Source organism: Musca vetustissima, unplaced genomic scaffold (assembly GCF_032173495.1).
Source record: "Musca vetustissima isolate MV318-11 ecotype Yass unplaced genomic scaffold, APGP_CSIRO_Mvet_v1 utg69071, whole genome shotgun sequence".
Classification (NCBI taxonomy): domain Eukaryota; kingdom Metazoa; phylum Arthropoda; class Insecta; order Diptera; family Muscidae; genus Musca; species Musca vetustissima.
Window position 1 is genome coordinate 3,823 of NW_026886856.1, and position 25,575 is coordinate 29,397.

Sequence of the window (25,575 nt, forward strand, 5' to 3'; positions counted from 1 at the left end):
AGTGGCAAAACCCTATCATTTAATACCACTGGATTTTGCCAAATGCAACAACAGCAGTGGCAATCAGCAGAGAATGAGAGAAGTTTATAATTCAAATTAAGGTGGAGTTTGAGATGGTGTTGAATTCGACAACAGCAGCAGCAGCAGCGCAACAACGGCAACAGCAGTTGGCAATTGAAGTTTGGTAACCAGAAGCAACATTCAATTGCTGCAACAAAACAATGCAAATAACAACAACAAAAGCAACAAAGAAACAAACAAATATACAAAAATCCCTTTGGCAATCAATGAAAAGGGAATTAGCGTCAGAAGCTAAACAAAGCAACAGACAAACAATCGTCCACCCAACAGCAGCCATTCATCGCGCCAACCATCCCATTCCATCAAAGCAACAAATCGTTGTTGGCTGCTGCTGCTACTCCAACATTCAATTGTGGCCATCATCATGGCTTTTGGCAACAGAACTTTTCTGTGTGTCTGTGCCTGCGTGTGTGTGTGTTTGGTTCTTGTTTCAGCTGTTGTTCTTTGCCATTCGGTTTTGATAGTCTTCTATTGTTTTTATATTTTTTCACAAAAGTAACAATAAAATGAAGAAATATTTTGTTCGCGCCGAAACCACAGACAACAAGTGTAATTTTAACAACAACAAGAACGACAACAACAATAAGGACAATATTGTTGGAACGCCCAACAATACAATGTTGTTGCAAACAACAACAACAGCCCCCCTCAGGGAAATGCAAAATTATTACTCGGATGGTGTTGATGCCTCTGTTGTTGTTGTTGTTCAGTGGCAAATTGGCAACATTAGTAACAAAATCGTTTTGGCTCCATCAATAACCAAGAAAAAAAATTGGCAACATCTTCATTACGACCCCAGACAACAGCTGACGTCTCTTGACCATGAATGTTGGAAGACGTGCTAAATATTATTTTTTTTTAATTATAGAATTTAATAAATTACAAAGTTGAATAGATATAATATTCTAAGAATGTCATATTCTGCTTGAATGCTTTAACTACTTTACGATTGTGTAAGAAGCTGTAACAACAATTTCTCAAAATACCTGGGCTCAAGTGACCAAGTGCAAGGTATAAGAACCCATTTATAGAGTATAGCCTCAAGATGTCACTTTATGGTTGAGTTGTGAACTGTAGATAATCTTAGTTAGGTTAGGGTCCACCTATTTTATTTACATGGAAACAAACAAAGGGTACCGAAGTGGATGATCGATACCAAACAACGATTCTTATTGGCTTTAACATGGCAAAGCCTTTAACAAACTACGAAAGAAAAAACCAAACTCCCCCAATGTTGACGACCCCTGCAAACATATAAAGGACCACGATCTGCGAATCTGCAATTGGAATGTTCGCACAGTTTTCGCTTTGGCGGATGTACTCAAGAAGTACAAAGTCGATATTATTGCATTACAGGAAATGCGATGGTAAGGGACTGACGTAAGTAAATCAGATAATTACGACCTGTATTATAGCTGCCATGAAACGAGACATTTTTTTATTTTTGCCCCCAATGTCGGAAAATTAAGCCTCTATGAAGAAACAACAGACAAAGGCATGAGGTTGATTGACTTCGCAGCAGCAAAATCATGGTAGTTAGCAGCACGAGATTATAGCATATCGCAAGCACGGAAACTCGACGTCGAAAAGCTGCAAACACAATATGTAGCAGAAGCCTACTCCGCTCAACTTACCCACCTGCTTGAAATAGCGGTATAGAGTGTATACCACAAGCAGTAGGTACAGATGGGTTACCAGCTGAACTATTCAAGACTGGTGGTCAGATGCTGGTCAGGAGCATCCTGATTTTCACTCTGCTCCAAATCCTGGAAAAGACTCACGAAAAACACATTGGCACATTCCACCTATTCGTCGACTATAAAGCGGCATTCGACTATCCAATCCGCCCAGAGGTGTTTAAAGCCATGTCTACGTTCGGCATTTCTGCAAAATTATTACGGAGCCCTTCAATACCGAACGAGAATTCAGACAAGGTGACCGTTTGTCGTGTGATCTTTTTAACATCCTGCTGGAAAAGGTTATACGAGACGCAAAGGTGAACAGAAATGGCACTCTGTACACCAAACAACACATGTTACTCGCCCAAGCCGACGACATCGATATAATGGGTCGAACATTGCGAGCGGTAACAGCCATCTTTGAACAAATTGAGAAGGTTGGCCAACAGATGCTACTATGATCTAAGTAAGCAGTTCAGAAACAAGGCCACCTCCCGCCATACCAAACTCACACTCACTCACACCCGTCCTGTTATATGGATCTGAAGCATGGGTACTTACGCAAGCAGATGAGGCAGGTCTTGGGGTGTTTGAAAGAAAAATTCTTCAAATATACGGGCCGTTCTGCGTCGACGGTGAATATCGGCGTCGAATGAACCACGACCTTTACAATTTATACGCGGACATCGACATGGTCAGTCGTATTGAGCTGCCGCGACTACTGTGGCTAGGCAGTGTTGTGCGATTGAATGAAAATGCCCGAGATCAAAAGGCATATGGTTCCCGTAGAAGGGGAATGCCACGAATTAGATGGAAGACCAGGTAGAAAACAACATCTTGGAACGTGGTCTTTCAAATTGGAGGAGATGCGCACAAGGCCGACGCGCTTGGAAATCTTTTTTAAGCTCGGCTTATGGAACAAACGTTCTGTAATAAGTCAACTTAGTAAGTAAGCAAGCTTATTATTGGCTTGTAGAGCAACTGACAAGAAATTGATTGATAGATCGCACCAATATTTGGTATTTCTCCTAGGTCTTGAGAATTTCCCCTTTTTTGAATATAAAATCGTTAATATTTCACCAAAAGAATGAAAATTTCAAGACCTATTATATGGAAGGAATACCAAATATTGACGCTTTACAAAAATCACCATTAGCTAAATCTGAATGTGCGATGCAAGAAACCCGATCCAGCCATTTTATTTGAAACGAGATAGACACATGGTTCCTTTTGAGAATGTGTATAGAATCACTTTCTAAGTCGATTTATGCATGTCCGTCCGTCTATCTGTCTGTCCATGTTAAATTGTAAACAAAGTACAGGTCGCATTTATGATCCGAATTGGATGAAATTTGGCACAGCTCGTCTATTTGGCCCAAGGACGAACCCTATTGAAAATCGGTTCAGATTTAGATATAGCTCCCATATATGTTTTCGTCCAATTTAATGTAAACGTTGTTACAAAAATTCCTATATATCCTTTGATTTGCACGAAATTTGGCACTGCCTACTGACATGAGTCTAGAATGATGTGTGTTAAGTTTCGTGGAAATCGGTTCAGATTTAAATATAACTCCCATATATGTTTTCGACCGATTTAATGTTAATGGTGTACCAAAGTCGCTATATATCTTTCGATTTGGACGATATTTGGCATAACGTACTGATCTAAGTCTAGAAGGATGTGTGCAAAGTTTCGTGAAAATCGGTTCACATTTAGATATAGTTCCGATATATATTTTCATCCGATTTTAGGTAATTGGTGCACCGAAGTCTCTGAAAATCATTCGATTTGCACGAAATTTGGCATTGCGTACTGACTTGAGTCTAGAATGATTTGTGTTAAGTTTCGTGGAAATCGGTTCAGATTTAGATATAGCTCTCATATATAGTTTTTTCGATTTAATGTAAATGGTTCACAAAAAGTCCCTATATATCTTTCGATTTGCACGAAATTTGGCATAGCGTACTGACTTGAGTCTAGAATGATGTGTGCTAAGTTTCGTGGAAATCGGTTCAGATTTAGATATAGCTCCCATATATATTTTCCTCCGATTCCTCCGATGGTGCACCAATGTTCCTTTATATCCCTTGATGTTCATGAAATTTGGCATAGTGTACTGAATTGAGTCTAGAATGATGTGTGGTAAATTTCGGAAAAATCGACATACATATATATTTGTCCGACTTTACCTAAATGGTGCGCCAAATTCCTAATGTTTGTCTGATTAACACGAAATTTTTTTGACGGATGTTTTGAATTTTACTTATTCCAAAGGGTCTATTATTCTGTCTTTCCATTTTGATTATATTCGAACAAATTATGTGAAACATCATAAATTATTATTTCATATTTGTTTTACTTTAATGTATATGTCATAAATTTTACTATGAGATAGAAAAAGTAAAACGTGAGAATTTAAAACTAATCGTCGTCACATTGCCCATCCTACCCAGACCTAAACAAACTAATTGTAAATTGATATCTAGAGGCAGTTACTCCTTTCGTTGGGAATAAGTGTAGGTTTAATACTAACGTGTAAGTGTCAATGTTGATAACGCGATTATCGAAAATGCCATAAATCACTTTCGGGAAAGTGTTAACTTCTAATTGTTTACTCAAAAAAAAGGCACAGTTTAATAATTTTTAAGTGTTTCCATAAAAAGTTGTAATAACAAATAATCGAAGGTTCAAAGGTTGTTGCTCTTTGAAGATGTTTTTTATAGGTTTCTATTTTTATAGTATTTATAAGAACATCAAATATAAAATATTTAATATAAAAGCAGTGAGCGGAGAAGTATAGACGGTCGGGGCCGACCATATGATACCCAACACAACTTCCACGAAAATCAAACTTTCTGTGGTTCTATATTCTAAACATGCAAATTATTTCGCGATATTTGCACCATCTGGAGCGACTAGAGGTCATCAAGTATTACTGATATTCAGTACAGCCCTTCTAGTTACTTGTCCAGATTCCCTTCACCGTGGGTTGTGTTGTGATGTTCGTCTTTCAATTGTCCACTTCGGTCCACTTCAACCCAATATTATTATCTGATCATCACCGAAATTTATAGGCGTTGTCCTTGACCATATCTGGATCCTCATGGAAAATTCCAAAGCGATCAGCGCTATATTTCTGCCCCCTTGTGGGGTAATGGGTTACTAAATAATGTCTCAGTACGTAAGCACCTGTAAATATTTAAGGGAACCCCACCCATTCTCGATTTTAAGATTTTCAATGGGCTGGTAAATCAATACCAATGCTTGTTAAGGTTTGTAACTTTGCACATATATATTTGAAGTTTTAAAAAGGAAGAAAAATAATTTACAAAAAAAAATTGTTGTTGTCTTGTTGTTGTTTTTTGTGATTAAAGAAAAGTCCTTATTTTTGATGGCGGGCATGATAACTCCTCACTGGAACATCGGAATCCGAAAATTCCAACGGTTTTAGAAAGAGTACATGTCTGGCTCTCGTATGAACTAGGATTATTGACTTCTAGGATTATAAATTAACAAAATGGCGGACCTTTGAAAAAATATTTTGGAAAATCGCCGATTTTTTACCAAAAACCTAGATAAAAAATAAGGAAGATCTGCACCAATTGGCTTTATCCTAGTTCATACGATAGCTATACACTCACAGAGAAACGTGTAAAAATTTGTAATCGATAGGGTTATTAGTTTTTGTGTTATCGTGCCCGCCATTCGCAAAAGAGAACCAGTAAGGAAAGTAGTAAAGTCGGACGGGGCCGACTATATGATACCCTTCACCACTATGGGTATATTAAACAGGACTATTATCATGATATTGTATGAAATAACATATGTGTGAAACGACCTAGATCCATCCTAGATTCGTTTGTTACAATGGAACAAAAGTATGTAAATCGACTTCAAACAAATGTCAATAGTTCATCCGTTGAGCTAGGTCTGTACTTCTAGAATACCCAACTACGTTATTCTATGCTCAATTTTGTACGTTGTGCAAAATTTGATGTCAATCTAACAAATATTAGGAGTTTGATGCACAATTTACTTATATATGGATACTATATCTAAATATGAACCGATTTCAACGAAACTTGTCACAGTTTTGGTTATACTAATTTCAGTACGTTTTGTTCCTATCAGCCATATATTGGTTCCTTGGTTACTTAAAATCAATCTATAATATAATGAGCTATATCTAAATCTCAACCGATTTTCACTAAACTTGGCACACATTATTCTGGATTAAATTAAAAATGCTATGGAACATAAGAACTTGGTACATTATTTAGATTAAATCGGACGAAAATATATATCTAGATCTGAATCGATTTTCACGAAACTCAGCACACATCATTCCAGCATCAATTCAGAACGCTATGCCAAAATGTGTGCCAATCGAGGGATACATGTGGTGCACCATTTACATTAAATCGGACGAAAATATATATGGGAGCTATATCTAAATCTGGACACGAAACATACCAGACATCACTCTATGCTCAATTCAGTACGTTATGCCAAAATTCGTGCAAATCGAAAGATATATAGGGACTTTGGTGCACAATTTACATGAAATCGGACGAAACTATATATGGGAGCTATATCTAAATCTGGACCGATTTTCATGAAACTTGGCAGACATCACTCTAGGCTCAATTCAGTACGTTATGCAAAATTTCGTGCAAATCGAAAGATATATAGGGACTTTGGTACACCATTTACATTAAATCGGACAAAAATATGTATGGCAGCTATATCTAAATCTGAACCGATTTTTCCCAATTTCAATAGGGTTCGTCCTTGGCCCAAACAAATGAGCTGTGCCAAATTTCATCCAATTCGGATCATAAATGCGACCTGTACTTTGCTCACAAAAATACATGGACAGACAGACAGACGGACGGACGGACATGCTTAAATCGACTTAAAAAGTGATTCTATGCATATTCTCAAAAGGAACCATGGGTCTATCTCGTTTCCTTTTGCCTGTTACAAACATATGCACAAAGACATAATACCCTGTACCACAGTGTGGTGAAGGGTATAAAAACGCATTTAAATTTTGAGAAGCCCTTTAGCCGTCACTTGACACTGACACAATAAATCGGCTATATCTTCAAGAGTTCTTGAGATTTTCACTTGAAATTTTGTAGGGACATTCTTGAATTAGTGTAGATTCAAATTAAATCCAAAAATTTTTGACCCCGACTGACTTAAGGGGACCCTCTTAAGTCAGGATCCACTTGACCCGCTAAATATTGACCGATCTTTATCAAAACAGGCATGCTTATTCTTTGGCCCGATCCCCTTCTCGCGGTGTTTGGACCATAATTGCGGCCTCTGGAGCGACCAGAAAAACCGAAAAATTTAAGTTTTTGGTCCATTTCATCCCCTAAATATTAACGGATCTTTTCCAAAAACAATAGGGGTTTTCATTGGCCAGAACTCATCCAACATACAAAATTTCGTGAAGATTGGTCCATAACTGTGGCCTGTATCGTGTTTATAAATTATAATGGCCAGACGGACGGACACACATGTCTAGATCGACTCAGCTAGTCGAGATACGACTATCTGTATACTTAAAGGTGGTTCTAGGACCAACATTTCGCGGCGTTACAAACTTTTGGGGCTGCACAAAGCTATAATACCCTGACAGCATAGTTGTGTAGGGTATAAATATTATATTTTCTTGATTGACCCAATATTTCAATTCCTTACCTTAAATTATTGGTTATTGATTTTATTTTTTTGAAAAAAAACAATACAAACAAACAATGAAAGGGTCACATGCTGTATATGTGGACCTCCACCTGACAGAAACAACAACAAAAGCCACTGGCTATTGTTACTCTTCTTTATGAATGGAAACCAAACAAAAAAAAGCACAGAGAAAGAAAAGAAAAAGGATCAACAGCAATCAAAAAACAATTCATAACAATTCAATAAACCTGAACATATTTCAATATTTTATTCGGGAGAGAGAATTCATATGAACAAAACCCCCTCAGGTAAGCAAACCAAGCAAGTGATTGTTATTCTCCATAATACCGTATACGATATATGTATGTATGTGTGTGTGTGTGTTGGTCATTGATTGCATTGTAAAGACGCAAAAATTTCCCCCTAAGGATTTTTGGGCATTCAAGTGAATGAATTAAATGGCATGTGGATGGTGTGCATCGATTTAAATTTTTGGAAACTTGCAGGATTTCATTTATTGGTGTTGTTGTTGCACAATTTATGCCACAATACCACAGAAATTGATATTTAGTTCTCCCCCCTTTCAACCCACTCTCTTTTTTCCCATATTTTATGCTAAGTGGCTGTCATCAATTTAACTCGAAATTTATACAATTTCCCCACTCCCAATAAACAGAAAAGTTCCGAACCACATTAACAATTGTTTTGCCAATAAAAATATTCGAGTATTCGTATTTTATATCGGTATGAAAATAAAGCAGAATTATCCTTCTAACCACCACAAACGTTTTACACATAATCCTTATTTATATTCCTTTTCAACAACTATCATATGTCGTACACTCTCCGAAATGGGGGAGCAGGTCTGCAGGTGTTTGAAAATTTGTCCACTTTTAAGGATTCATGTAAAAACTATACAGGCGAATGGGTTGGATTTCCAATCACCCCATTATTGTAATCTTTAAATGAGTGTGGGTGTGGTTATGTTGGAGTGTGTGCATGTGTTTGTGTGTGAGGAAAGTGAAAACGATAGGATTAACTAAAAACAAACTTTAAACTTTGCGACATCGTGTGTGACCTTTAAAAAAAAAGTAAAAATGAAAACGAAAAATGTCACAGTGAACAGACTAAAAAGTAAAACTAAGCATACCCTGAGTCAGGGTAGAGAAGGGGAGGGGATTACATAGAATTTATGTGGGAAGGATATTTTAAATACTAAAATTATACTTAAAGGCCGTTAAAATATAAAAGAAGACCGCACAGAAAGAGCTGAAGGATCTAATATTCATATAAGGGCTGACGGGAGCAATTGAAGAGCTGAGGATCTTCTAGTCGTAGGAGTACTGCAAAAATCGTTCTCCATTGAAAAACTGAAGAGAAAGAGAGCTGAAGGGCCTTCTATACATGGCATAGAAGAACTGCAGGATTTTCTAGCCATAGAAGAACTGAAGGGTCTTCTAGCCATAGAAGAACAGAATTATATTCCAGATATAGAAGAGCTGAAGGGTATTTTAGTCATAGAAAAGGTGAAGGCTCTTCTAGGTATAGAAGTGCTACTGGGTCTTCTAGCCATGGAAGGGCTGTAGGGTCTTCTAGACATAGAAGAGTAGAAGGTCTTCTTCTAGCCATAGAAGAGCTGAAAGGTCTTCTAGCCATAAAAGAACAGAATGATATTCCAGCTATAGAAAAGCTGAAGGCTCTTCTAGGTATAGAAGAGCTAAACGGTCTTCTAGCCATGGATGGCCTGTAGGGTATTCTAGCCATGGCAGAGCTGCAGGGTCTTCTAGCCATAGAAGAGCTGAATGGTCTTCTCCCAGCCATTGAAAAGCTGAAGGGTCTTCTAGCCATAGAAGAGGTGGAGGGTCTTTTAGGCATAGAAAAACTGAAGGGTCTCCTAGCCATAGAAGAGTTGAAGGGTCTTCTAGTCATAGAAGAACAGAATGATATTCCAGCTATAGAAGAACTGACGGGTATTTTAGCCATAGAAAAGCTGAAGGCTCTTCTAGGTATAGAAGTGCTACTGGGCCTTCTAGCCATGGAAGGGCTGTAGGGTCTTCTAGCCATTGAAGAGCTAAAGGGTATTCTAGCCATAGAAGAGTTGAAGAAAAGCTGAAGGCTCTTCTAGGTATAGAAGTTCTACTGGGTCTTCTAGCCATAGGTCTGAAGGGTATTTTTTTAGAGCTGAAGGGTCTTCTAGCCATAGAAAAGCAAAAAGGTCGTCTAGCCATAGAAGATCTGAAGCATCTTCAAGCCATAGAAGAGCTAAAGTGTCTTCTAGCCATAAAAAACTAAATAGTCTTCTACGCATAGAAGAGCTCAAGGGTCTTCTAGCCATAGAAGGTCTGACACGTCTTCTATTAATAGAAGAGCCGAGGAGTTTTCTACCCAAACAAAAGCAGAAGGGTTTCCAGCCATAAAAGAACTGCAGAGTCTTCCAGTCAGAGGATAATTTAAAGGTCTTCTATGCTAAAAATTGCTGAAGGGTTATCTGGCTGAAGGGTCATCTATCCATAGAAAAGCGAAGGGTCTTCTGACTATAGACGATCCAAGAGGCTCCTGTGTATAGAAAAGCGGAAGAGTATTTTACCTATATAAGGACAGAAATGTAAACTAGCTATAGGAGAGCTAGATGGATTTCTATAGAAATTACTCCGGATCTCAAAGTTTGGAGAAACGGGTAGAATAATTGAAACTGATTTTTTTTAAAAAAGAAAAACCAACAAACCAATTTATTAATTCAATTTCTAAACTATTCTACACTTCTAATTTTCATCCACATCCTCTGAAATCTTCAAAGCATGAATATCTTCAGTTAAAGTTCGAGCCTGATCACCAGTACCACATTCCATAAAATTAGTGGTCTTAACCTCATCCATTGCCAATTCCATATCATTTACCGATTTCGATTTTTTCTTCTTGAAAACCGAATTCCAATAATTTGACAGAGAAGACTTCAGGGTAATTTTCGAGGCATTCGAATTTAAATCGATTTTTGATTCACTGTCTCGATTGGAGGCTAAGGACAAAAGGTATCAAAAATTATTCTAAATAAGGAAAACAATTTCCAACTCACAATGACGTTGCATTCCGCCCAAGCGTAACTTAAAGCGTTTATAATGTTGGCGCTTGGTGTCACTGCCGCCAGCAGCAGTCTCCTCCTCATCCTCATCGTCCGTATCATCATCATCTTCGTCATTATCATTTGCGGAAGCCGAAATTTTCTCTTCAATATAACCATCCGATTTACTTCGTAATTCCCCACCTCCTCCTCCTCCTGCACCACCTTCTGCGGTTTTCTTTGGTGAAATTCGAAAGAATCTCTTCAACGATGTTGTCTTAAATTTTCGTTCACTATCGTCTTGATCCTTTTCAAGATCTTTCAGGAAACGTTCTTGACGTTTTTCTTTTTCCAGATCGACAGCTTCTTCATCACGTCTATCTTTGACACCGCCCACCGCTAATGAAATCTCTTGAAGATACTTTGATCCACCACTACCCTCAGCTACTTCAGTGGTCATTTCCCTGATATTTTTGATGGAGGAAACAATTTTCGAAATATTTGAAGAAGAAATTATGTGTTGTCAAATTTGAAATGAAAATTATGGACTGCTTGATAGAGAATTATTATTGTATTAGAGTGGGACGGATATAATATAATTTACTGAACTAAGTAAAGCACTAATATAAATCGAAGACCCGACAGAGCTATATGGTAGAAAGACTCCTCCGTTCTTTTATAAATAGAAGTCCCTTAGTCCCTTCTATGACTAGAAGACCCTTCAGCTCTTCTATGGCTAGAAGACCCTTCAGCTCTTCTATGGCTAGAAGACCCTTCAGCTCTTCTATACCTAGAAGACTCTTCAGCTCTTCTATGGCTAGAAGGCCCTTCAGCCCTTCTATGGCTAGAAGACCCTTCAGCTCTTCTATGGCTAGAAGACCCTTCAGCTCTTCTACGGCTAGAAGACCCTTCAGCTCTTCTATGGCTAGAAGACCCTTCAGCTCTTCTATGGCTAGAAGACCCTTCAGCTCTTCTATGGCTAGAAGACCCTTCAGCTCTTCTATGGCTAGAAGACCCTTCAGCTCTTCTATGGCTAGAAGACCCTTCAGCTCTTCTATGGCTAGAAGACCCTTCAGCTCTTCTATGGCTAGAAGACCGTTCAGCTCTTCTATGGCTAGAAGACCGTTCAGCTCTTCTATGGCTAGAAGACCCTTCAGCTCTTCTATGGCTAGAAGACCCTTCAGCTTTGCTATGGATAGAAGACCCTTCAGCTCTTCTATGGCTTGAAGACCCTTCAGCTCTTCTATGTATAGAAGACCCTTCAGCTCTTCTATGTATAGAAGATACTTCAGCTCTTCTATGTATAGAAGACCCTACAGTTCTACTATGTGTAGAAGACCCTTCCGCTCTGCTATGGCTAGAAGATCCTTCAGCTCTACTATGGGTAGGAGACCCTTAAGTTCTACTATGGATAGCAGACCCTTCAGCTCTACTATGTATAGAACACACTTCAGCTCTACTAAGTATAGAACACTCTTCAGCTCTTCTATGTATGATTTTAAGCATTTTAAAGAGAATAAATAAAAACTTCTCTTTAAATATTTCACTCTCTTCCTTTGAGAGAAATCATATGTTTTCTAAGTTAACGGTATATTGAAACATGTTCTCTCCCTCCCTCTCTTGCAACAGCTGTTTCCTGCATTTCCTTTACTAACCGTTATGTTTACCAACAAATCTCCTGCTAAAAGCCGGTAATAAACAAACACTTGTTGATAATACAACAACTATTTTCAAATTCCCGAGAGTGAGAGAGAAAAATGTAAACAAAAACATTTAAAGAGAGCATGCGTGAAAATGAACAGCTGTACAAACAACTGTTGCTGTCATTGTTTTGAAATTACATCATGTGAGGGTGGAAGGACCATGTGTGACACGAAAGGGGGTGGAAATCATCATAACAGATTCTTAATCTGAACACCCCCAACAACACTCCCATCTTCCACCCCCTTAAAATAACTAAGAGTAAATACAGATTGCAACTGTAGAACAACTGGCAGTATTATATATTTGGTCATTGATAAGAGATTCACGGCAGGGTATAGACAATTTCGAAGTGAAGAAAAAAAATTGAAATCAGGTCAAGTGGGACAAGAATAGTGGAAAATATTTTCATAATGATTTTGGACAAAATAAAAAAGCAGACATCTAAATAAATAGAAAACATTTGAATTACCCTTTCGAATCCTTTAAACCCAGTGGAATTTTTGATGAAAATTTCAAAGTGAAAAAATTGCTACACAGCTGTTTCATGCGCAGTTTGCAGTGCCAAAATATAGCCGAACATAGTTATACATCCCAGATGAGCAGCTCCAGCAGATACACAATTTTCACAAAGTGAAAATTTTGTCATTCAATTATAAGAACAGTTTTCGTGTGGTCCAGTGTTTAGTGAAAATCCGTAAAAAATTGCAAATTTATTAAAGAAATTCACAACTTTTGAGGTAAGTTTTTGGAAATTATGAAAATTTGGGTTGCATTTTATATGGGGTATATGAAATTTTGTTGGAGAAAATGAATTTTGGCAGATTTTGGGGGAATTTAAAATTTGGCTTGAAAGTAGTCATTGGATGTTGAAGAAAATAAGCTGTTATATAAGAAATAAGATGAAAATTTAAGGATTTCCGAATATTTTGATGGATATTTTGATTTATTCTAATGAGAAAATCTAAACTTATTGGATTTTAATAAAAAATTATACAATTTTAATGGATTCCTGGCCCATAGTGCGGTGTATCGAATTGCAGTCTTCCAATTCAAGCTTGTAGGACTCATAGAGTTATGTATATGGCGGTTTTAAGGAAACTTCGAGATGGATGTATCCAGCCTTCGAAAATGCAAAATTTCAACTTTCAATCTAAGATCGCCAAAATATGGAAAATTAAGTGGGGGCCTTTATATGGGAGCTATGTCAAAACATGAACCTATAATGATCATTTTCATCGGCCAGAAGCCCTTCAGGCTTCTCTGGATAGCACTTCTATGGCTAGAAGACCCTTCAAAGAACAGAGCTGAAGGCTCTATGCAGTTGTAGCATAAAAATTTTAACAACTACGGTTTGAAAGATGCGGCTAGAACCTTCAAATTCCCGGAGCCTTCTCATGGCGACAATGTCAGAACATGGACCCATAATGATAATCTTCAACGGCTATGGCTAGAAGACCATTCAGACTTCTAAGGATAGAATACCAGTTTAGCACTTCGATGGCTGGAAGACCCTTTAGTTCTTCTAAGGCTAGAAGACCGTTTATGCTCATATATACTTCAACTCTTCTGTATATCGAAGACCCCCACATCTTCTAATCCTAAATCCTTATCCTTTAAAACTGGCAAGAAGAAGACCCTTCATCTATTATATATGTAGAAACCCACTCAGCTCTTCTATGGCTAGCTTTTATCTATTCCATGAACACAGGACTCTTCAGATCAGCCATAACTAGGAGGTGGGCATTTTATGAGAATTTTTAAACTGGATCCGTTATTAATAATTTCCGGCATGAATTACGAAATTACAGCAACTACCACTATAAGTATGTGAATAGTATCTTCAGTATCTTCGAAAATGTGGCGGAGCCTTCACAGATATCATTTTTTATCATTAAAGACCTTTTTGCAATGCCAGAAAAATATGATAATCGCTTAGTGCCAAATCCGCACTGTATGTCGGATTCATTAAGACTTCCCAACCAAGCTCCCGAAGTTTCTAGAGAGTCACTCTAGATGTGTGTGGCCTAGCGTTGTCCTGGTGAACCTGACACCTCTACTGTTGGCCAATTCTGGCCAAGTTGACATTAGAGATCAGAATTTAGTGTTAGGCCATACGGAAGCAACTCATAATAAATAATCCCCTTCCAGTCCCACCAAATGCATAGCAGAACCTTCCTGGCCGTTAGTCCTGGTTTGGCCACCGTTTGAGGTGCTTCACCGCTCTTTGACCACGATTGTTTTCGCACAGGGTTATCGTATGTGATCCATTTCTCATCTCCAGTCACCATCGGTTTAAGAAATGGGTCTATCTCAATTCGTTTGGCCATGGCTTCGCAGATAGAAATTCGGTTTTTATACCCTTCACCACACTGTGGTACAGGGTATTGTCTTTGTGCATATGTTTGTAACAGGCAAAAGGAAACGAGATAGACACATGATTCATTTTGAGAATATGCATAGAATGACATTCTAAGTCGATTTATGCATGTCCGTCCGTCCGTCTGTTGATGTTAAATTGTAAACAAAGTACAGGTCGCAATTTTGCTTCGAATTGGATGAAATTTGGCACAGCTCATTTGTTTGGCCCAAGGACGAACCCTATTGAAATTGGGAAAAATCGGTTCAGATTTAGATATAGCTCCCATATACATTTTCGTCCGATTTAAGGTAAATGGTGTACCAAAGTCCCTATATATCTCTCGATTTGCACGAAATTTGGCACAGCGTAATGAATAAGGTCTAGAACGACGTCTGCCAAGTTTCGTTTTAATCGGTTCATATTTAGATATAGCTCCCATATATATCTTCGTCCGATTTAAGGTAAATTGTGTACCAAAGTCCCTATATATCTTTCAATTTGCACGAAATTGGGCATAGCGTACTAAATTGCGTACTGAATGATGTGTGCAAAGTTTCGTGAAAATCGGTTCAAATTTAGATATAGCTCCCATATACATTTTCGTCCGATTTAAGGTAAATTGTGTACCAAAGTCCCTATATATCTTTCGATTTGCACGAAATTTGGCACAGCGTAATGAATAAGGTCTAGAATGACGTCTGCCAAGTTTCGTTTTAATCGGTTCAGATTTAGATATAGCTCCCATATATATCTTCGTCCGATTTAAGGTAAATTGTGTACCAAAGACCCTATATATCTTTCAATTTGCACGAAATTGGGCATAGCGTACTAAATTGCGTACTGAATGATGTGTGCAAAGTTTCGTGAAAATCGGTTCAAATTTAGATATAGCTCCCATATATAGTTTCGTCCGATTTAAGGTAAATTGTGTACCAAAGTCCCTATATATCTCTCGATTTGCACGAAATTTGGCACAGCGTAATAAATAAGGTCTAGAATGACGTCTGCCAAGTTCCGTTTTAATCGGTTCAGATTAAGATATAGCTCCCATATATATTTTCGTCCGATTTAAGGTAAATTGTGTACCAAAGTCCCTATATATCTTTCAATTTGCACGAAATTGGGCATAGCGTACTAAATTTCGTACTGAATGATGTGTGCAAAGTTTCGTGAAAATCGGTTCAGATTTAGATATAGCTTCCATATATATTTTCATCCGATTTTAGGTAATTGGTGCAGCAAAGTCTCTGAAAATCATTCGATTTTCACGAAATTGGTCACAGCGTACTGAATTAAGGCTAGAATGACGTCTGCTAAGTTTCGTGAAAATCGGTTCTGATTTAAATATAGCTCCCATATATATTTTCGTCCGATTTAATGTAATTGGTACACCAAAGTCCCTATATATCTTTGATTTGGTATAGGGTACTGAATGAAGTCTATTGTTGCGAAGCTTCGTGAAAATATCCATAGCTAGGCCGATTGACACAACTTACTGAATTAATATAAATTAGTCTCTGACAAGTTTCCCTGAAATCGGTACAGATATAGATATATAACAAACACGCCTCGTCTGTTAGGATACATATGTAGAACATACCCAAAGTGGTGAAGGGTATCATATTGTCGGCCCTGTCCGACTTTACTACTTTCCTTACTGGTTTTTCCTGCTAATTGGTGTGGCACCCAAACATCGAGCTTCTTTTTGAATCCAGCTTTATGTAAGTAGTATAAAAAAGTTTTATGGTAGATTTTTAGCTCCTGAGCGATGTTACGACTGCTAACATGCCGGTCAACTTCGATCGTGTCTCCGATTTTATCGACATTTTCTGCCAAAAAAAATAATAGATTTCTTTTTACCCAACCTAATTTTGGGATGTAGCGTTAAGCGATTGTCCTGAAAAGTGACCCAATATTGATAATATTAGTTAGGGAGATTTCCTACACAAAATATACACCGTAAACTAATATTTTTTTTATAAGAGACCTATATTAGATCTACAATTCGAAATCTGAGACGATTTTATAAAGGCCGGCAATATCGAATATTTTCTGGTGGAACAAATGTCAAGTATTTCACAAGATGTATTATCTTTTGAACGACGTTCTTCGACCCAACATTCTTTGGACGAAATGAGTTTCAGATTCAAACTTTTTTCTGTTACTCATCTCGGGAGCATAAGACTTCAAAGAATCTCATCATACTGATTGTAAACATTTCGTTAATCATTTCATTGCTTTTATCCAACTAAATGGATGATTGGTCTCCTGTTGCCTGCCCTAGATGACGGGTTTGCCATCTATCGTTGCCTAGAAACAACGCCTTTTTGAATTGTGTGCAGCTGTTAGGGCCCTTGCTTATTTAATGTTGCCATTTTCTTCTGAGTGGCGCTATCTCCTGACATTGCTATGTTGATGATGTTGTTGGTTATTATAATGCCTGGGGCTTCGGAGGCACTTCATGTGGAGAGGGCACAGGCCTCTGCTTACAAATATTCAAAAATCACTTTGAAAGAATTTGTCCCCCATCGCTGAAATTCGAATCGATTTGTAATATGGCGCACTGCGTACGGCACTGCGGAACCCCTTTTGGTACCAACTCCACATATAAATGCTGACAAGATTGACAAGTTTTGTGAGCTTAGAACTCTAAGAAGACTAGTTAGAAACCAAAAATTCTCACTGACCTATGCAGAATCTCAATAAATTTTAAAAATTTCAAAAATGTAGGAAATTTAAACCGCATTCTTTAGTTTAACCCTTTGAGCCACGAATTTTTTTCCGTAATCATAGAACAATTTTCTGTTCACAGATTTAATGCAACTATCCTAGATAGGATATGGACAAAATTTGACATCGCTACATCCTTGATTTCGGGAGATACAGTACTTTCTTTCTGATAAATAAAAGCCCAATATCAAGAAAACCAAATGCAAAATCGACGAAAAAATTATTTTATAGTATTCTCTATATCATATTTTACAAGATTTAAAAATAATTCTCATGACAGAATTTGTACATTTCGAATACGAAGCGATTTAAATAATTTGGACTGTATACACAAATTAGTACTGTACACATTTTTGCCCTCTTCACTATATTAAAAAGCTTATAACTTTACGAAAAATTTGATTTTTTTAGATTTTTCTTGTGATATGTATCGTCCATAATCACGACTTGACATATGAAATCCAAAGAATATATATCTACTACAGCATTTTAAATATAAGCTCTAAAACATTTTGTTGCCTGTGGGCAACATTGGGCCACAAAGGGTTTTTTTTTTGTGAGTTTAGAACTCAAACAGAATATTGGTAAACTAGTTGACCCTGATCACTGATCTAATTAACATTTTAATAAATTGAGAAATATTTAAGTGAGATAAAAATTTAAATTAGAACATACTGATCTAGAAAATCTCTTAAGAACTACTAAGGCAATTGGGCGCCAATGGCTACCTGCCAAAAAATGATTATAAAAGCTCCATAGATATTCTTTAAAAAACAACATTGATAAATTAGAATATAATACCGAAATTGACGGACTGGACCTATACAACTACTGAACTTTCAGTTTCTGCAAATCTATATTCTGAGTGTGGGTAATATTACGCGTTGCCGGTTAGAGATCAACAGCTTCTCTTCCTTTCCTTTATCAGATTTCCTAATAATGTTTCCCGGAGTTTACTTTACAAATTAAAATGTTGTTTTTTTAAAGAAAAAATTGGTTAATATGACCTGCTAACCTGTTCATTATCATGCTAGCCATTCGAAATAGAGGGTCAGATAACCTTCCCCTTTGAAAATTAATGATGTTCGCCTTATAATTGTGGCGACTTCAGCGACTAGAAAAGCAAACAAAAATAAAGTTTTCGTTCCACTTCATCCATTTTAAAATACGCCGATCATTACCAAAAACAAAAGGTGTCTACTTTGGTCCTACAAAGACAACTTTAAAATAATTGGGCGCCATTCAGAATTATATGTTTAATGGGCTATAGAACTAGTCCATTAACTAGATAATTCTGATGAACTAGAAAACTATACTAAAATTGGCAATCAAGGAACTGCTAAACATTTCTGATAACTGTGAATTAGTACGCTAGCTTGAAACAAAGCCTAAATAAAATAGGCAAAATCTGACCTGAGGAAGCAGTCTGAGAACTGAGAAAATTATTAATCTTATACACAAATGTTAGGAAAGCGCGGGACTTGTTCTACTTATACATTTAGTACCTTAAATTTCTCAGCAATCTTTTCACTTTCTCTTATTAAACGCCGTTTTACCCTCAACCATAGCTGGTACTTCAATCTTATATAATATTCGTAGGGGATGATAGATACCAATCAACGGCTCTGATTGGCTTTAACATGGCGAAGTCCAGGCTTATCATGGTCCCTCTTTCATCTCAATTGTGGACACTGACCTCCCCGCGGTGACACCTGGGAAGCTATTCTCATCACCCGATGTAATAGTGAGCTAATATGTGCCGCGAGTTCACCCATAAGAACTATAAAAAAATGGGTTGAGGCGTCGGGTTAGTTGCCCACTCTCGGTAAACCCAACCTACTATGAAAAAGCTAAGAAAAAGAAAACCAAACCTCCCTAATGTTGACGACCCCCGCAAACGTATAAAGGACCACAAAATGCGAATCTGCACTTGGAATGTGCGCACGTTGTACAGAACAGGCGCAGCCGATATTATTGCCTTACAGGAAATGCGATGGAAAGGGACAGGCGTAAGTAAATCAGACGATTACGCCCTGTATTATAGCTGCCATGAAACGAGACATGCATTTGGCTGCGGATTTATGGTTAACAGGAGAATAAAAGACCTTGTCTCCAGATTCACTCCAGAAGATGAGCGAATTGCTATAATCCGTATAAAAGTGAAGTTATTTTACATCAGTCTAATTTGCGCCCATGCTCCGACCGAAGATAAAGATGAACAGACCAAAGACATATTTTACGAGCGCCTAGAAACAGGATATGACCGTTGCCCTGACATGACATTAAAATTCTGCTAGGAGATTTTAATGCAAAAATCGGAAGGGAAAATATCTTTGGCCCCACCGTCGGAAAATTCAGCCTTCATGAAGAAACATCTGACAACGGCATGAGGTTGATTGACTACGCGGCAGCAAAAACATGGTAGTTAGCAGCACCAGATTCAAGCATCTCGATATACACAAGGCCACCTGGATCTCTCCTGATCAAGCAACGAGAGATCAAATTGATCATGTTGTGATAGATGGAAGGCATTCATCCAGTGTTTTAGACGTCCGATCGATCCGAGGAGCGAATACCGATTCGGACCATTACATCGTGGCAGCCAAGGAACGCACCCGTCTTAATGTTGCACCAAAGGTGCGATGTAATACAGCACGGAAACTCGACGTCGAAAAGCTGCAAACACAACGGGTAGCCGAGGCCTACTCCGCTCAACTTACCCATCTCCTTGAAGAAAGCATTTATTGTCCCGATAATAGTATAGAAGCACTATGACAAAGAATTGCCCACTCCCTACAAACTGCAGCAAAAGGAACACTTGGGTACCAAAAACCACCGCCAAGAAACCCATGGTACGATCAGGAGTGTCGTAATGCTACTGATGTGAAAATCTCAGCGTATAGGGCAAGCCTGCAGACAATAGCAACACGCAACGTGATGGAGGATTATCGGGAGAAAAGGAGGATTATCGGGAGAAACATGTTTTCAGAAAAAAGAAGAAAGAAAAACGTGAGCGTGAGCAAATCGAGATGTACAGGAGTCAGAATGAAGTCCGGAAATTTTACCAACGAGTAAAACACCAAACCGAAGGCTTTGGTGCAGGCACATCCTCCCGTAGAGATGAAGAAGGAAACCTGGTGACAGATACAGACAGCGTGTTGAGGATCTGGAAGGAGCATTTCGAAAAGCTTCTAGTATCAAATAGTGGCGATGAAGAAGATTCCCCAGAACCAATAAGAGATGATGGTATAGAGTGAATACCACCTAGTCAAGATGAGGTCATAAAAGCAATTAATCGGCTCCAGAACAACAAAGCAGCAGGAGTCGATGGGTTAGCAGCCGAACTATTCAAGACTGTTGGCCAGATGCTGGTCAGGAGCATGCACCAGCTGATTAGCACAATTTGGCTAGATGAATGCATGCCCAATGATTGGAACCTCAGCATCCTGTGTCCCGTGGAACGATGATAGTTGGGAGTAGGTACAATGGTCGTCTACGACTATTTAACTATAATCTGGAACGTCTAAGACGATTTAAGTATGATCGGGAACATGTTAGTAGTAGATATTACTAAGATGTCGTACAAACTACTATGTCTAACTACGCACAGTAAACCGAAGTCTCTATGGGGAACAGTAAACCGAAATCTCTGTGGGGAACAGTAATCCGAAGCCTCTGTGCGTATGTTTTCATGTAGCTGCCACATTGGGTAGCCGCCAAATAAAATTGCCAAAAAGAAATTGCGTTTTGCAATGGACATCCACAAAACGAAATAGCAAGCCTGTGCAATGGCAATCCGCCTTTAGTGGATGAAACTGAAATACTTATGTTTGCGGTGCAACAACGTGAATGAGAATTATATGGTAGTGTAGAAGACGCTGGTAAATGTCAATGCTTTCGTTGTCGATACTCATGGGGACGTAATGCGAATTCGTTGCTATAGTGGATGGAATGATCGTAGGTGTTGGTGTATGTATGTGATTTTTGTCACGTTATAACCTAAAAGCACAAAATTATTCCATAACACAGAAACTTCTTGACCTGTTCACTGAATATTATATATTATTATATGTTAAGCCGAAGACAATAATAATACAGAATTCGACCTCTTTTTTCTTTCTTAAGAGACAAATTTTCTTCGAACAACTTTACAGGTGTCTATGATATTTATGGGTCGATTATGGATAGCAACCAAACTCCAGTTGCGAGTTCAACTGGCAACGCAATTGAAATAAAACTTAACATTATGAATATCAACTTTTCTCAGTTGTTGTCGATAATACTGTTTTGACATTTCTACAACTAGAAATGTTGTAAACAAACAAAAAAAATGAATAAAATATTTCAGAAAAACTAATTATATGTGATGATAAGCTCAGTGGAACTATTTTTTGATGATGAAAATTATGTTCAAGGTGCGTCATTACTTCTGTGAGTAGATGCTGACGTTTAGAGAAATATTCAATCAACTGCTCATATTAGCTTGAAGGCGTATTTTCGACTACCAAAAGATGCCGTTGTGTACATAGATGAAGCCTTAAACCCTGATTTCCGAATAGCCTGGCGGTCAACAGCAACTCCTCCTCTCTTAAAAATGTGTGCAGCCCTGATGTTTTTTGTGGAGGGAATTTTTCAAAAGTCCCATAGCAATGACTTCAACCTTGGCATGGCTCAACCGACAATGTCGGTGGTTTTCGCCGAAGTTATCCGGCTAATAGAGGAAAAACTGTGTAAAATTTTGATTGTATCCAAATTAACGGAGGAGGAAAAAGGGAAGAATAAAAATTTTTTATTCGAAAAGTTCCAGGGTGTTGTCGGATGTATTGATGATACACACTTACATATCATGGACCCAAAAGAAGATTTTCGCCACTTTCTGCCATTCATTTGGAATGCGTGTTGGTGGGCCATAGCAGTTAATGTCTTCTGAAATGGCCTTCCACACATCATCGACAGTGGCTTTGGTTTGACCAAAAGTCCGCACGTCGCGTGCTACATTTGGGTGAGCTTCCATCCGGGCAATAAGGACCTCAAATTGTTCTTTTGTAGTAATATTAACCATTATGGGAAGCCTACAAAGTTCGGTTATTATAAACAGCAACCAGAAATAAATGGTTGCCGAAAAATTCGATTTGAAGCAACTGAAGTTGACAATCCATAATGCAAATTTGGCATTCATTTTTTTCATTTTTATCCTCAGTGAGTAGGCATTCATATTTACTTACCCTGACATTTCCGAATTTTACCCAATTTAATTTTAATTTCTAGGTAACGATAACTTATCTTTTAATTTTTGTCATCCACTAACAAGCTTTCCTCTTGGCCTGGTAGTTCTTCCAAAAATATTAATATTTGTTTATCTTGATTTTAGAATGGCAAGTCCATTGGTCGGGGATTTGGAAATTCCAAGGATGCTACTGATATAATGACCGAGAATTTTAGGACCCAACTAGTCAATATGGGTACGCGTGCTCAAGCCTGTAAGTAAAACAAAACAAAATTATAATTATTTTGTAATAATCTTAAAAAAATATTGAAAATTTTTAATTACAGTTAAGGCGAAGTTACGCTGTCTTCATGAACATCATGTGCGTCTACTACATAATGTCTTACCAGCGCCCTCTGGCGTAGATATTGCTAACAATATCAAATACTTTTCTCAAACTCTATTAAGTAAGTACAAGTACCCACGTCTTCGCAATTATAAGAGACTATTAATCTAATTTTTCTGATAGAAAAAAATCGAGAGCCATTTCGATTATTAGAAGATTCTTGCAGCTTCTGGAACAGATTATAAATGTTTTTTTTTTTATTTTTCCTTTACAGCTGTCCTTAAAGATGTGCGCACCTCACCACACGATCTTATACGCAATCCCTCTGAAGATCCTACACGCATGTCTGCCTATCCCACACTCGAATATGGAAATCTTTATAATGCCCTAACTATGTTAATTGATGTAGCACCTTGCATACAATATGGACAAATTGGTAAGAACGATAAGAAAAACAATAATTTTGTTATCGATTATCACAATTATCGATAACATTTCTAATCGTGATATTTGTTATTTTCTTTAGTTTTTGGAAAAGCTCTACTACAATGTCTCTGTTGCATCCTGCCATTTTTGGACAAGGATCTTATCGATAATCTACCTTATTTAGCCAGCTCTACTATATCTGTATTACCCCCAGCTTTACATCAAGATATCGTCAATGCTCTATGCTATTATATATTACCATTCACAATAAGTAAGTTCGAAATATTGATTTATAATTTTTATTTTATTTTAAATATGCCTTAATTTCTTCGCAGCTCGACGCAGTGCCGATGAACAGGAATCACAAGCCTGTCAATCAGTGTCGTCAGTTATAATGATGGTCTTACAGTACTCTAATAATCCTGGTAAGATGATCGAACCTTTCCTCCCTGCATTTTATAAAAGTAATATTTAAATTTCTCTTCCTTTTCACCTCTCTCTTTTCTACAGCTCATCATTGTCAACTCCTGGAATGCCTAATGACTCTAAAACATAATGTCGTCAAAGATATTCTATGTGTCATTGCCTATGGCACCTCAGTCTCACGATCTTCGGCTGCAAAATTACTATTCTATTATTGGCCAGCTTTTGATCCGAACCTATTTGACAGAAAGGTCCTACTCTCGAAATTAACAAGTAAGTAGCGTATTTGGAATGGTCGTTCACCTCAGTAAAAAATTGTTATATTATCTATTAGAATGGGATCATTTCGGAACAAATTGGTTCAAATTAGAGTTAGGGTATCTCGTTCATTTGATTTTTTTCGGTTTGCTCCGCAAAAGGAACTAGTTCATTCATTTAGTTCCATAGTTCAATCGTTCATTGGTAAACGTCAGTCAATGAACGGAACGGTCTAGATGCACGCTTGAACGATTAAAAGGACATAAGTGAACCAATACAAAAAATGAACGACTGCAACAACGGCATCTAGATGTTCGAAAGAACCCTGCAAAGTATGGATTGTCCCAGTTGTTATAGTTACTTTGAGCTAGTTCCTCCCGGAACAATCCAACTCTAGTTCATTCCATTTGGACAATAGTTATTTGAATTAGTTCAAAGACTCGAATTGGCACCAGTTTGGACTGTTGTACCTACTTACTTACTTACTTAGCTGGCTCGAGACAGAACATTCGTTCCGAAAGCCGAACTTGTACGCAGTTTTTCCAGTTTAAAAGACCATGCTCTGATATGTCATCCTCCACTTGATCTTTCCATTGAATTCGTGGTTTTCCCCCTTTGCGTGAACCATCAATAGACTACTGAGCTGGGGTATCCTCATCCATTCGCACAACATGGCCTAGCCATGGCCTTGTTGCTGCAGCTCGATACGTATGATTATGTTGATCCATTTATTGATGGTATAGCTCGTGGTTCATTTGACGCCGATATTCAACGTCTACGCAGATCGAAAGTACCCATGCTTCCGATCTACTAGGTTGCTCATTTTTGTTATCGTTCACATTGTTCCTTTTGCTCCAATCGTTCATCAAGTTCTTCTCATTCCCGTTGCGCGAAATAACTGACGTCTACCAATGAATGATTGAACCAAAGGGAACTATGGAACTAAATGGATAGCCTAGTTCGTTTTGAAAAAAATGAATACCTGAAAGATTTTTTTCAGCAGTGAGATTATTCGTCGCTTAAAAAAGAAAGAATATCTGAAAAATTCCTTTCATACAGTAAGATTATTCGTGACCTAGACATCTGGGAATATAAAGCCCATTCATGAACTTAAGACTCAAATTGGGCGCCACTTTGGACTGTTGTACCTACATACTTGCTTAGCTGCCTGCTGTTCCATAAGCCGAACTTAAAAAAATATTTCCTGGCGCGTCAATCTTGTAGACAATTTTTTAGTTTGAAAGGCCATGGTTTGATATGTCATCCTCCACTTGATCTTTCCATCGAATTCGTGGTTTTCCATTTCTGCGTGAACCACCTGTTGGCTCGCTGGGACATCCTCATCCATTCTCATTACATTGTCTAGCCAAAATAGTCGTTGCAGCTCGATACGTCTGACTATGTCAATGTCCGTGGTTCATTCGACGCCGATATTATCCGTCGACACTGATCACAAATACCCATGCTTCTGATCCATATAGCAGCACGGGTAGTATCAACGTCTTGTAGAGTGTGAGTTTGGTTTGGCGAGAGGTGTTTCTAACTTGCTTACATAGATCTATAGGATCTCAAAACTGATTTGTTTTATTTATGGCAGATGAAATCTC

At 37.9% G+C, this 25,575-nt stretch overlaps 1 protein-coding gene across 1 annotated transcript in view; it reads left to right on the forward strand.

The window, feature by feature from the left end:
- Positions 1–12,925: 12,925 nt before the first annotated feature.
- The window catches only part of LOC133334343 (protein unc-79 homolog), a 54,307-nt gene continuing 41,657 nt past the window's right edge, over positions 12,926–25,575 (forward strand). Inside the window, exons 1-7 of the mRNA XM_061542633.1 lie at positions 12,926–12,957; positions 22,681–22,789; positions 22,863–22,982; positions 23,136–23,297; positions 23,388–23,558; positions 23,623–23,712; positions 23,798–23,983. Coding sequence (XP_061398617.1) covers positions 22,735–22,789; positions 22,863–22,982; positions 23,136–23,297; positions 23,388–23,558; positions 23,623–23,712; positions 23,798–23,983 — 784 coding nt within the window. The 5' untranslated portion in view covers positions 12,926–12,957; positions 22,681–22,734. The remainder of the gene's footprint in view (positions 12,958–22,680; positions 22,790–22,862; positions 22,983–23,135; positions 23,298–23,387; positions 23,559–23,622; positions 23,713–23,797; positions 23,984–25,575) is intronic.